This window comes from Mobula hypostoma, chromosome 3, assembly GCF_963921235.1.
Source record: "Mobula hypostoma chromosome 3, sMobHyp1.1, whole genome shotgun sequence".
NCBI lineage: Eukaryota > Metazoa > Chordata > Chondrichthyes > Myliobatiformes > Myliobatidae > Mobula > Mobula hypostoma.
This window is the reverse complement of record NC_086099.1, coordinates 205923813-205937959: the sequence shown is the minus strand read 5'-3', so window position 1 is coordinate 205937959 and position 14147 is coordinate 205923813. Positions and strand designations below refer to the sequence as shown.

At 40.7% G+C, this 14147-nt stretch overlaps 1 protein-coding gene across 4 annotated transcripts in view; it reads right to left on the bottom strand.

Moving 5' to 3' along the window:
• esyt2b (extended synaptotagmin-like protein 2b) overlaps positions 1 to 13733 on the bottom strand; it is a 200906-nt gene extending 187173 nt beyond the window's left edge. The window contains exon 1 of one of the 4 annotated variants that reach the window (XM_063044411.1): positions 13258 to 13733. In XM_063044411.1, the coding sequence (XP_062900481.1) occupies positions 13258 to 13593 (336 nt within the window). In that variant the 5' untranslated portion in view covers positions 13594 to 13733. The remainder of the gene's footprint in view (positions 1 to 13257) is intronic. The other 3 variants (XM_063044412.1, XM_063044413.1, XM_063044414.1) reach the window with 3 other exon arrangements.
• Between the last annotated feature and the right edge of the window lie 414 nt (positions 13734 to 14147).

The window sequence follows — 14147 nt, the reverse complement described above, 5'->3', positions numbered from 1 at the left end:
GGGACATGAGTGTGGCTCCTAGCATGCCTGAAGTCCACAACAATCTCCTTGGTCTTCTGGGTGTTAAGGGCCAGGTTGTTATCGGCACACCACATGTCCCTGTAGGCCGTCTCGTCATCCCCTCTGATCAGGCCAACCACCATGGTGTCGTCTGCGAACTTGTTTATGGAGTTTGAACCATGTACAGGAACGCAGTCATAGGTGAAAAGGGAGTACAGAAGAGGGCTCAGCACACAGCCTTGAGGCACGCCGGTATTCAGGGTGAGAATAGAGAAGAAGAGGTTGTCTAATTTAACAGATTAATCAACTGAATAATAGACAGATTAGGACAACAAAGTGGTGGTCACGGGCGACAGAGGATGAGCTAAGGGATTGCTTTGAGTCGGAGGACTGGACCATTTTCAAGGACTCATCTGTAGATCGGAATTAAAACAGCATCATTGTCACAGACTTTATAAAAAACAGTTGTAGCCAAGTGTGTCTGCACAAAATCATTCAGTCTTCCCCAATCAGAAGCCTTGGACAAACCATGAGATCCACAATCTGTTGAGAGTCAGATCAGAAGTACTAAAGTCTGGCAACCAAGAAAGTTACAAGAGGTCTAGGTACAATCTCTGGAGAGCCACCTCACTGGCAAAGTAGTAATTCCAAACTAAAGTTGAATCAATGGAGGATGCTTGACAGTTGTGGCAGGGCTATCACTTCTTATAAGGTAAAATAAAGCGACATAGGCAACAACAGGGCTTTGCTTCCAGATTGAGTTCAATGTCTTCTATGCTTGCTTTGGTCATCAAAACATGGAGGAACCATCACAAACTCCTTCAGCCCCTGATGATCCTGTGATTCCAGTATGAGGCCGATGTGCAAGCATCCTTTAGGAGGGTGAACTCACGGAAAGCATCCAGCCCAGATGGGGTACTTGGCCGAGTACTAAAGAGCTGTGCTGATCAACTGGCTGGAGTGTTCAGAGATCTTTAACCTCTCGCTTCACCACTCTGAGATATCCACCTACTGCAAGCAGGCTTCAATTATAGCAGTGCCAAAGAAGAACATGGTAATCTGTCTCAATGACCATCACCCAGCAGCACTTACATCCACAGCAATGAAGTGTTCTGAGAGGTTTGTTTGAAACATGTCAACTCCTGCCTGAGAAGCGACTTGGATCTGCTTCAATTTGACTATCAGAGCAACAGGTCCACAGGAGATACCATCTCATTGACTCTTCACTCAACCCTGAAATATCTGAACAACAAAGATGCATTCATCAACATGCTCCTTATTGACGACAGCTTGGCATTCAATATTACCACCCCCTCAAAACTAATCAACAAGTTTCAAGACCTTGGCCTGAATACCTCCTTGTGCAACTGGATCCTCAATTTCTTCACTTGCAGGTGAAGAATTTGGATTGGTGTAGGTTTGGATTGCAAAAGCATCTCCTCCACAATCTCCATCAGCATAGGTGTACCACAAGGCTGAGTGCTTAGGCTACTGTTCTACTCACTGTATACATATGACTGTGTGGCTAAGCACAGCTCCAATGCAATATTTAAGTTTGCCGGGGACACCACTGTCATTGGTCGAACGAAAGGTGGTGACGAATCAGCATCTTTGAAGACTGAGAATCTGGCTGAGTGGTGCCACAACAACCACCTCTGACTCAACATCAGCAAGAACAAGGAGCTGATTATTGACTTCAAGAGGAAGAAACCAGAGGCCCACAAGCCAGTCCTCATTGGGGGAATCAGAGGTGGAGATGGAAGTGCAATTACAAAGAAAGCAAGGCATGGCATCTAAAACTTTGACAAACTTCGATAGATGTGCAGTTATCAGTATATTAACTGGTTGCATCATGGACTGGTATAGAAACTTCACTTGCCCCATAACTAAAATATTCTCACAAACTATGGACTCACTTTCAAGAACTCATGTCATGCTCTCAATTTTATTGCTTATTTATTATTATTATTATTTCTTTTTTGTGTTTGCAGTTTGTTGTATTTTGCACACTGGTTGAATGCCCCGTTGGTGCAGTTCTTTCATTGATACTATTTTGATTATTCCATTATGGATCTATTGAGTATGCCTGCAAGAAAATAAATCTCAGAGTTGTATATGGGGACATATATGTACTTTGGTAAAAAATTTTCTTTGTACTTTTAAACTAAAATTGTCACACAGCTAACTGCCATAAAACTGTTTTAGTAATTTTCTTCGGTAATCTTCTTTCACATGCTGTTCCACAAAATGCTTTAAAATGTTTTGTAGATTGTATCACACTGGGCAGCCTTAGTTAATTCCACAAGAGTTCTTTTTCCTGTGGAAGTATCAAAGTCAAAGATATGCGATCCCTGCTAGAGTAAGAGCTTTATTGTAGAAGTAAAATGTTTAGTTCCAAAGCATTATCAAAGAGTTTTTGCCAATCTCCAAATTTCACATAAAAAAACTCTTGGTGTATCTGTAAATGCTCAAAATCATGTGGCAGCAATTTTAATACAAACAGAATGAGAGTACTCAGAGTATAGATCAAGTACCAGATGACTATATATTGACCAGTGTATAACTATCTGCCTCTTAAACGGACTTGGAAATACTGCCATATAGCTTGTATTGGCTATTCAATTCCCTTTGGAAAGTTATTATCAATCTGTTTCCACTTCATTTCTAGAAGTTTTCTCTCCTCCCACGCGGCTTCTCTGAAAGTTACTTGTAAAGGGCTTAATCCCTTTACTAACCTATCAACCACTGCAAAAAAGTTTACCAAGGTGTAGATTTGTAGCTAAAGTCCAAAGATTCCATAGACATTTAAGATACTTCTCAACTCATCCAGCTACCACAAACACTCAAGTACTCAAATCACTGACTCATTTCCTGTAGTCTCGCTAAATACAGCAATATTAAAATTTGTTTATTGTTTTCCTTTGTTCTGTCTAACAAAAAGAAATGGCTATTTCTAACAGGTTAAACTTTACCAGCTGTAGATCTTCCTGTATGTACATAAATATTGTAAAGAAAGAAAACAATGGAGCTCAGCCTGAAGAACTGACTAATTTAATGCAACAACTAAAAATAACCAAATAATTGGCAAACAAATAACAAACTTTATCAAACCAATAATCGATATTTGAAGTGGAAAGTTATGAAGCAGTGTAAAAGTCAAGTCCATAAGACCACAAGACATAGGTGCAGAACTAGGCCATTCAGCCCATCGAGTTTGCTCTGCCATTCCATCAAATGGTTGATCCCAGACCCCACCCAACCCCATGCACCTGCCTTCTCGATAAGACCATAAGACGTGGGTCAAGTTGATTGTCATTTAACTATATACATGTATACCGTCAATCAAGACGATGTTTCACCAAACCAGGATGTAAAACATTATGTACTACACATAACACACATATGACACACAATAACTTAGGAAAGTAAGGATAAAATCTACAAATGAATTACACACAAGTAAACTGCATTAATTAAATATTGTAAGGTACAGAACAGATTAACTGGTGACACTTCAAATGTGATGCAGCAGGGAGTTCACAGAAGCCTAATGGGCTGAGGGAAGAAACTGCTTCCTATTTTGACTGTTCTTGTTTTTATATGCCCGATGGTAGAGAGACAAAGAGGATGCTGGATGGATGGGTGGTATCTTTGATAATAATAAGGGCCCTGCAAATGCAGCACTCCTGATAAATGTCCCCCATGGATGGTAGGGAGACTCCTATGATCCTCAAAGCCATTCTCACAGTCCCTTGTAGGAACTTCCGGTCTGATGCCTCAGCTGCTCCCATACCAGAGGAGATGCAGCTTGTCATGACACTCTCAATGGTACTCCTGCAAAATTCATTTAAAATGGGGGGAGCCCCCATCTTTACACACCATATAATAAATCAAGTTTTAAATATTAATTAGTTTCACTTAAACATATTCAGAATTCTGCCACATTGCTCCTGCCTTCAAAGAAACATCTGGTTACAATTGTTTCTGTTTTTTAGTGGAAGACAAAAACCTTCAAAGAATGCAGTGAATTTCAATTTAGCCACTAGTAGAAATATTTGGGTTCCCTTTTTCTCAGATATAAAATTTGATTTTTTTCTCTTCTCTCCCACTGTGGGCTTCTTCGTCTTCCTAACTAAAATACCAAGATTTCAGGCTAATTAAACAGTTTACTTTTAATTTATTGATGAGGATCGCTAAGCAAAAGAAATCTGTCAGAAACCTTTTGCTTATTTTCCTTTTTTGCCAAATCTTTTGTGAAGTTGGCATCATGTCCTAGACATCATTCTAAGAAACAAAGACAGGGCACACAGTTTGATGTAGTAGTTTGAGGTACAATAGCTAGATAATTTTATTATTGATCTAACATCTAAAAACTCTTAATCTTGATTCCACATAAACGCATAACCATGGCAGTTAAAAAAAATCATAAGTAATCATGTCCATGACTCTCAAAAATCCTTCACTAATATCCTTCAGTGAAATAAATTTGCCATGTTTTCTTACCCTGGCCCATATGGACTCCATATCATCAAGGAGGTCGACTCTCAAATCACATGCCAGGGGCACCTACACCTTGCTAGCCACATTCATATCTTATGAAATAATTTTATAAAATCTGATAAATCTTGCAAGAGTTGATGCTGCTTTTTAATGTTGCTGGTACGTAGAATTTCACAATTGTTCAAATGACCAGAACACAAATCTTTTAATTCTTAAATAACTGTAAGTGATGGAGAAAATGACAACGCTTTGGAAGATAATTCAATCTGTTTTGGAAATTTATACAGGATCTTGGAGTACAACTTAATTAACACAAGTACTAGCTAGATCACCAGGAACATAAAACACAGTGATACAATCCAAAACAGACTTTTGTTTTCAGTCTAATTGGATCTCAATGACCTATTCCAAAATGCACTTTGTGATTACTTACTGTTAATCTCAACCATGCATAGTGCAAGAAACATAATTGATACGATTCCTTTCTGTGAGAAAAACTGCAAGCGAATGAAAACTGTGCTTTACAACTTAATGAAATTCAAAAACAAAGCTATAATCAGTGAAAAGATAATACTCTGGTCAATAGGCAGTAAAATATATCATGCCTAATATTTCTACAACTTTCTCCAGTCATCAAGTCTTCATTCTACAAAGGCATATTCAACAAGCATGACATTAATTACTTATAATTTCTCAAACATAACATAATATTACAGAAATTCCAAGAATAGTGCCTTAAGTAGCAGTCATTTTGTTCATTGTTATCTATATTGGCAACACCTGCATTGTGGGGAGGGGTAGTTTCATTCAGAGAAAACTTTCCTTACTGCGATTTTCCATAACACAAAGCCTTGTCACCCAACCATGGATCAAGTAATGAAAGTTGGTGAAAAGACAAACTGTTCAAAGTTCAATAGTTCAGAGTAAATTTATTATCAAAATTACACGTTACTACCTTGAGATTCATTTTCTTGCAGGCATTTACAAGAGAAAAGAAATACAATAGAATTTTATTTTAAAAAACTATACATAGACAAAGAGTGACAAACAACCAATGTGCAAAAGACAAACTGTGCAAATGAAAATAAAAAAATAAAATCAGAACACGAGTTCTCATGTCAAGATGGTGCAACTCAACACCATCTTCCTGTCAAGATGGTGTCAAGATGCAGTGGCTCAGATTTAGTAGTTGTTTTTTTTAAAGTTTGCAGGGATGATTTTGGAGATAGAAAGAAGGTAGGGGTCAGGTTAGAGTTTAGGAACAGGGGTGTGTGGGGGGGGGGGAGGGGGTGGATTGGAGGTCAGGCCAGAGTCTAAGCCTCTACTCCATGCTCAAAGGCCAGCAACATGGACAGGTGATGAAGAATATTCAGAGTCTGCACCTTGGATCCACATTTGAAGGCCATGGGATGAAGGACATCCATGTAATTGGGCTAACAAGTGCTGTGGACGTGGACTAGCCAGGACAATGGCTGGTGATCCACTGTGTCAGCGAGTTCCTGTAGGTCAGTGGGTCCCAGGATTGGAGGGACATGCAAGCAGAGGGCACAAGAGCCAGTGACACCTTAGGTATACAACTCAGCAAGTCTGGAGTTTGTGGCCTTGAGTTTGAGGTCCAGCCATTGGATAGTCCTGATGTCAAGACCAAAGATTGAAGACCAAAGGTCAATCACAAGTCTGGAAGTCAAAGCCCAATGACTGAAGCTTTAGGCCTACAAGTCTGAAGTCCACTGGGAAAGTCAGAGGTCTGTTGTCCACAAGCCCACTGGAAGCCCAGACAAAGAAATTAAAATCAGGGATGTGCAATAGGTCAAAGGTTCGATAGTTTTGTAGTAGTGGGATAGAAAGCAAGAGAAGAGGCACCATGAATAAACATTGGAACAAAGATGTACATCTTTTTTACTTGAATCTGTGCCAAGGCAAAAAGCGATGCCAGCCAGAACACTGGTAATGAATTAACAGGATTTAGTTTGAGAGAATAATAGCAATCATTTTCAAGTTTATGGAAAGTAGATCAGAGGTGAAAGAGCTAAATAGTGCTAAATGAAAACCGAATATTTAGAATACTCAACAGGTCAAGCAGCATCTGTAAAGAGTTAACAACTCATTTGATAACCTTCCATCACAATTTCTATTTGAGTATTGAAACAGATGCGTATTTCAGTCACAGAGTGATTGCACCTCTTTTCATAATCCATTGATTAAAGCAGCACAATCTAAATCCACATTTTACCAAATTACAACCCCAAATCTCCTCCAATACACACAATGTACTAGAGGAGCCCAATAGGTCAGACAGAATAGCCTCTATGAATGGGAATAAGTAGCTGACTTTTCAGCTGAGACCCTTCATCAGGACTGGAAAGAAAGAGAAGTCAAAATAAGAAAGTGGAGGGAGGGAAGCAAGTATAAGGAGGTAGGTGATGGATGAAACCGGGAGAAGGGGAGGGGTGAAGTGCAAGGCTGGGAAGTTGATTGGTGAAAAAGATAAAGGGCTGGAGGACAGGGAACCTGATAGGAGAGGACAGAAGACTGTGGAAGAAAGGGAAGGGGAAAGAGCATCAGAGGGATGTGATAGGTAAGTAAGAAAGAAGGTGTGAGAGGGAAACAAGAATGGGAAACGGTGGGGGGGGGGGCAATTACCAGACGTTCAAGAAATTGATGATCACGCCATCAGGTTGGAGGCTACTCAGATAGAGCGAAGATGCTCAGCGAAGCAGTCTCCCATCCTACGTCGGGTCTCACAACTATACAGGAGGCCACACCTGGAGCACCAGATACAGTAGAAGACCCCAAGAGACTCACAGGTGAAGTGTTGCCTCACCTGGAAGGACTGTTTGGGTGCCTGAATGCTAGTGAGGGAGGAGGCATACAGACAAGTGTAGCACTTGTTACACTTGCAATGATAGCTGCCAGGAGGGAGATCAGCAGGGAGGGGTGAGTGGACAAGAGAGTTCTAGATCCCTCCAGAAAGTGTAAAGTGTGTGTGGGGTGGGGGTGTGGGGAAAGAGGGAAAGATGTGCTTGGTGGTCAGATTCCGTTGAAGATGGCAGAAGTTATGGAGAATTATGTGCTGGATGGAGAGGCTGGTAGGGTGGTAGGCGAGGACAAGAGGAACCCTATCCCTGGTTGGGTGGCAGGAGGATGGGGTGAGCACAAACATGCACGAAATGGAAGGGATGCAGGTGAGGGCACCATTGATGTTGGAGGAACAGAAGCCCCTTTCGTTGAAGCTGGAGAACACCTCAGTTATTCTGGAATGAAAAGCCTCATCCTGAGAACAGATGTGGCAGAGATGGAGGAAATGAGAAAAGGGAACAGTATTTTTACAAATGACAGGGTAGGAAGAGATATAATAAAGAGAGCTGTGCTAGTCAGTGGGTTTATAAGAGAGATCAATAGATAGACTGGCTCCAGAAATGGAAAGAGACGGAGAAAGGGGAGAAAGGTGTCAGAAGTAGACCAGGTAAATAAGAGGGCGGGGTGGAAGTTGGAGGTAAAGTTGATGAAATTGACTAGCTCAGCGTGGGTGCAGGACACAACACCAATGCAGTCGTCGATGTAGTGTAGGAAGAGTTGGGGAGCAAAATCTGTGTAGCTTTGGAACTACGTAGCCGACGAAAAGGCTACCCAAGATCCATGCTTGTGCCCGTGGCTACATTTTTGGTTTGAAGATAGAAGGAGCCAAAGGAGAAATTGTGAGAAATCTCCTTCATGTTGTGCTGCACAACTTGTAACTTTTAAGTTACACAAATGTAGGCTGTTTCTCTTTTGCATTATTTCATTCCCAATCACAAAATTAGTACATTACTAGCATTATATGGGAATCTTACACAAATAACACACACTCACTAGGTCAAAACAAACTTGTATACCAATTAATCACAACAGGCAAAGATTGAGATTGTAATTGCTAATAATCTGATGAACAACTCTAAACAATGCCGGCAAAGTTAATGTAACATTCTTTAGTCATCTGGTGTCCATCAGTATTAAGGCACAGAGGAAAAATTAACATAAATATTTGTGCTCAAAGTTAATAGCAATAAAAGATCACAAAATATTACAAGATCCAGGTGATAACTCCAAATAGTATAGGTGAGCCCGGCATTACCACCATTCATTTAAGAAAACTCACCCTTATAGAATTCACAAATCACTAACCAAAAATTGAGATAAAAGAAATAAAACTTGATTTCACTGAACTTGTGTAACAAGAAAATAAACCAACACAATTTTCCCCTAACTTGTGTTACTTGATGCACATGTAATTAATGTAGTTTCACATTATTGGGGCGGGGGGGGTTAAATAAATCACAATAATACAATACATCCTATTTTCTAGAAACACCTCACTCACCACACACCAACCCCCCACCCCAAAACTCAGTGATGCCTGTAAATAATTTAATCTTACTTATTTTCGTAGTTATGCTTCTATTCAAAGTACAGTAAAACTCTCAATAATCTAGCACCTTTGAAATTTTAATAAATTTGGTAGAGTAAATCCAGGGTGGCAATCAATGGCACATCTAGCAGAGCTGCTACCTAAACACTCCAGTAAGACATGCATAATCCAAAACTTGGGTTGTCTATAGGAGTTTACAAGTTTTGCATGTGACCATGTGACCTTCCCTGGTTGCTCCAGTTTGCTGACGTCTCCCAAAAACACATAGACTGGAAGATTAACTTGCCACTATAAATTGCTCCCAATGCACAGGTGAGTGACAGAATCTGAAGGGAGTTGATAGGAATCTGGGAAAAATAATGGGATTACTGAAAAGAGCTACGCGAAAGTCAACATGGACTTAGTTTCTTTGCTGTACAGCTCTTACGATTTGAAAAAGCTGCTACCTATAAATGTTCAGAAATAGTTTTTTTTTCTGGCTCACTGGGACCCTGTTGTCCACACTCTCTAGTTTTGTTTTCTGCACTCCCCTGAAACTTAACAAGTTCACTAGAAAATTTATTGCACTACTTTGCTGTATAACCTCAAAGCAAGCGAATTTTAAAAAATGTTACAATATTAGAGTCAGAGAGTAATACAGCACATAACAAGCCCTTTGGCCCAAATGGTACACGTCGGCAAAATTGTCATCTATAATAATCCTAATTAAGTGCGTTTGGCTCATCTCACTCGAAAGTTTAGAGTATTTACTAGTTAAGTAGCTAAGTGCTTTTTAAATGTTGTTAATGTACCTGCTTCGATCATTCAACCCACTGACTAGCACATTTTACTGTATTTCATGTATTACACAGAAGTTGAATAAAATTTCCAGTTTACCTCATGAGTTTAAAGGGAATGGGGAAATATAGCAACAACACAGACCCCTGCTCCAGTCACAAACTCATCCACATTCCTGGCCCCAGTCATTACAGGCTCCAACCCAGATTCTACCTGTAACACACAACCTGCAACCCGAACTCCCAACTAGTGAGGTGCACCAGATGATTTCTAAACAATAGAATGCTGGATTATTAAGTTTTACTACACTGAGAGTACCAACATTTAAAATTAAATATAGAAAGCAGCAAACCTCCATGTTAACAGAAATTCAAAGGGAACACCTGTTTTCAATGGATTTCAAAGAAAATTATTTAAACTGCTCCTGAACCAAGTATATTAGATCAGATTATGAGGACACGCAGTCCTCTTTTACTGGCATTTAGTAATGCATGCATTAAGAAATGATACAATATTCCTCTGGTGTGATATCACAGAAACACAGGACAGACCAAGACTGAAAAACTGACAAAAACCACATAATTATAACATATAGTTACAACAGTGCAAGCAATACCGAAACTTGATGAAGAACAGGCCATGAGCACGGTAAAAAAAGTTCAAATTGAGCCATCAGTTAATCAGGGCAGTCTTTAATTTGAGACAACTGTTACAGAACAAAAACTATTCAAGAAAATTGCTGGGATTCCCTTAGTTTATTTGGAAAACTATGCCACTTAATTTGGGCAGGAGACTGCTGCCGAACGGTTTCTAACCAGCATCAGTCACACGTACTTCTGTGGCCGTTAGACACTACACTGTGCTTAGAGCAAACAGCTTTTAAATAGATTTACTTTCTTGTGTTTGTGTTCAAAACGCAGTAATATTTGTCAATGATAGTTGGCGAGAAATAAGCATTAAAACAATTCAGAAATGGTTTGCTGACTGCCGTTTCAAGCACTCAAGCTTGTAGATGTCAGAAAAGGGCCGGGAGTGAAAATTAAATCACTTCACTACTTCAACAAGTAAGGAACTACAAAGAATTAAGGTATTGCTAATTGTCTTGAATGTTACAATGGAAATGAAGATTTGGAGGATGCAATCGTCAAAAGCATTGTATGAACACAGCCCATATCTGCACTGATTTTGTTCATTTACAGTCAATCAAAAGAACACGGCAGCGTACACTGGATGAACTCCTCCGTTGATAACGATTAGGAACTACTACACAGTTTTACAGTACTGTAGTAGCATTGGTAGTGTTCTAATTTGTTCCATATTTCATTTAAATATATAATTTGTTACTCAGTTAGATGGTAGTTTGTATTTTTACACCTTTTTTTTATAATTTCCATGAAATTTTAGTTAATTGGGACAGCTGCTTAATCGGGCCAGAATGTACTACATTCAATGTGTCCCAATTAACTGGAATCCACTGGTTAAGGGACAGATGCAAAAATAATTTTTGCATTTAAGATCCACGATGAAGTCAAAAGAACATAGCAAAAGCCTATGTGCACAGTATCACCATCAGCCAGCATAAAAGTGAAATGCCTGAAGTATAAAGTAACTCAAAAGGAAAGTTAGATATTTACATAAATATAAAGTGCAAGGTCTTCACTCCAACTACAAAACACCATATTCCAATTTCTGAGTCAATTTTAAGTGTAAAATGCAATAACATTCTACACCTGTTTTTGAAATCAACAAGCAATACAACATGCAACCTTCTGGACTACTGTTCCCTCACCAGTTCTCTAAAAGGTGTCATTGAACTTATTCTGCATTTTTGCCTCTTTCCTATAGCCTTTTAAACCCAACACTCATGATAGATGCTGCTATATATCTGCCTCTCATCAGGCAGTACATCTCAGATAATGACATCGTGTAAGATAAAAAACCCTTATCCTCCTCTGATTCGTTGGACAATTATATTAAATCTATGTCCGTTGTTTTATCAACTCTTCTGCTAAATATTGATTATTGATTCTTTTCCGCTGGATTAGATCCTTTGGCAAACCTCCCTTGATTTTTATTTAATTTATTTAACTATACAGCGCAGAGTAGGCCCTACTGGCCCTTCCAGCCATGCTGCCCCAGCAAATCCCACAAACCCAATTAACCCTAATCTAATCATGGGACAATTTTCAATGATGGATTAACCTACCAGGGAAGAATATGGACTGAGAGAGGAAACCTGAGCATCTGAGGAAAACCCAGGCATTCCACAGGGAGGACATATAGGAATCCCATACAGACAGCACTGGAATTGAACACTGAACTCCAGAATGCCCCCAGCTGTTGTGCTAAAACACTACAATGCCATGTTCTTCCAGATCATTTTCTCTGACCCAGCGAAAACAATCCAAGTTTTTGTTTGTAACTGAGGTCTAGTGTCCTGCTGGTCTGAATATGCATCCTGACAGACATTTTATTCAAAAGATACTGAACAGCATCATGCACAATACTCAAGCCAAGGTCTAACTAGCCATTTACCTAGCTTTTGCACTCTTATGTCTCTACAAAGTTATAGATTCATTACATTTGAATGAATCTTGAAGAAAAGATTTCTCAAGCCTAAAATATTACTTTTCTTAGCTCATACGTGAATGTACACCACATATCGCACATAGTCCTATTTGATTAAACTTTGTTCACATATCCATTAATCAAAAGACGGTGTATTGGCATTTGATACTGCTACCAGTGCCAGGGTGTGTGAAATAAACAAAATAGAAAATATACTCTGCATTACATTTGCAGTCAAGTAAATATCACCAGTCCAATTTCATCCCATTATATCTTCTATGAATATCTCTACACAAATGTCAGGTACATAAGGCAACATCCCAGCCTATTAAAATAAATCAGTCCAACAACTTGGAAGCTATTAACGTGTAAAAAATAACAAAAATCGAACTTTAGATATGTTTACCATGGGGTTGAGTGTAAGGACAAAGGGAGGGGAAAGTTTTTTAAGGTTACACTCAGTCACCATGATATTAATGTGAGCCTGGTGCATGAACATCTTCTAGCACTGAATGCGTTATCTGTCAATGAACTGTCAAAACCACTACTACAATTTCAGACGGTCAAACTCAAGGGTGCTTAGATATTCGTTTACTAAATACCTAAGTATTGAGTGCAATACGTTACAAATTACAAATCATCTACACTTTGACACAGCAGTGTGTCGAGATGGTCCCATTTGTTTACAATTTAAAACAAGAATAGATTTCACTCAACGACTGCCCTATACCAGCGTGCGAGAAGTAGTCTCTATTCTTGCTTTCGTTGAGGTCCAAGCTAACTTAACAGAAATCACCCAGCTGCAAAACAAAAGGAAAACACTTCGGGCAACACTAAAGATACCAGATGGAAAACCTGATTTTTAAACTCTACCGCACAAATAAAGGCTCTAGTATATTTCCAAGTGCAGAGTGTATATTGGTGGGTTCTGTCGTAACAGATGTAGAGGGATAGAGGGAAAGGGCAACAGGAGGCAGAGGGTACAGGGATGCGGCCATACGCACCCACGCCGGCAGGTCGAAGCTGGAGATATCACTCTTGAAGGGCTTCTCTTCATGTTCCAGGAATGCCAGCGCCCTGTACAGGCGGGAGCGCTTCTTGCCACGGTTCCTCCGCCACCAGAAGAAGACGACCAGCCCGATCAGGACCCAGCTGAAGCTCAGCCCCAGGTAGCCCAGCACGTAAACCGGGAAGATAATCACAAAAGTCTTGGCAAACTGCACAAGGATGCTGGCCACGTCCACGCTGATCATCGGCGGCGGCAGCTCCTCGGCCACACTGCTCTTCCGTCGCCCATACATCTCCCCAGCCGCCGCTCCAGCGCCAGTCCGCTCGCTCATCCCGGCCTACTCTTTCCTAGTTAAATTTGGAGCCGTTGTCAGCCCCCCTCCGTGTTTATAAAGCCGCTGCCACACTCCCGCCGATTGCTGAGCCTCTCTGGCGTTCCTGTCACCAATCCCGCTCCCTCCCTCCCTCTCGGCCACAGCGCCGCCCCCGATCACCGCTCTCTGCGGTTGCGACCGCCTCGCTCCCCACCTATCGACGCGCTCCCGCCCTCCCCACGCACCGACGTCTGACGCCATGGCATCACACCGCCAACGCCGCCCGAAACCTGCCGCAGTCACGCCGTCGTCCCTCGGAGGCTCGCTGCGTGACGTCACGGGGAAGGCGGAGTCAGTGAGCAGAGGCTCAACAACAGGAGCCTTAACACCCCTCCCCGATAAATCATTAAATACCACTCACGTCAGATTCACCGTCCTGTAAATATCCTCCACCAATTTAGAAACTACACGTGCTGCCCAACATTAAAATGGCATCCAACCTGTAGCCAGAAAAAAAGATTTATAGATCTATTGGACCACCTGCCTTTCACAGCCTGGGGCACATCTCATCA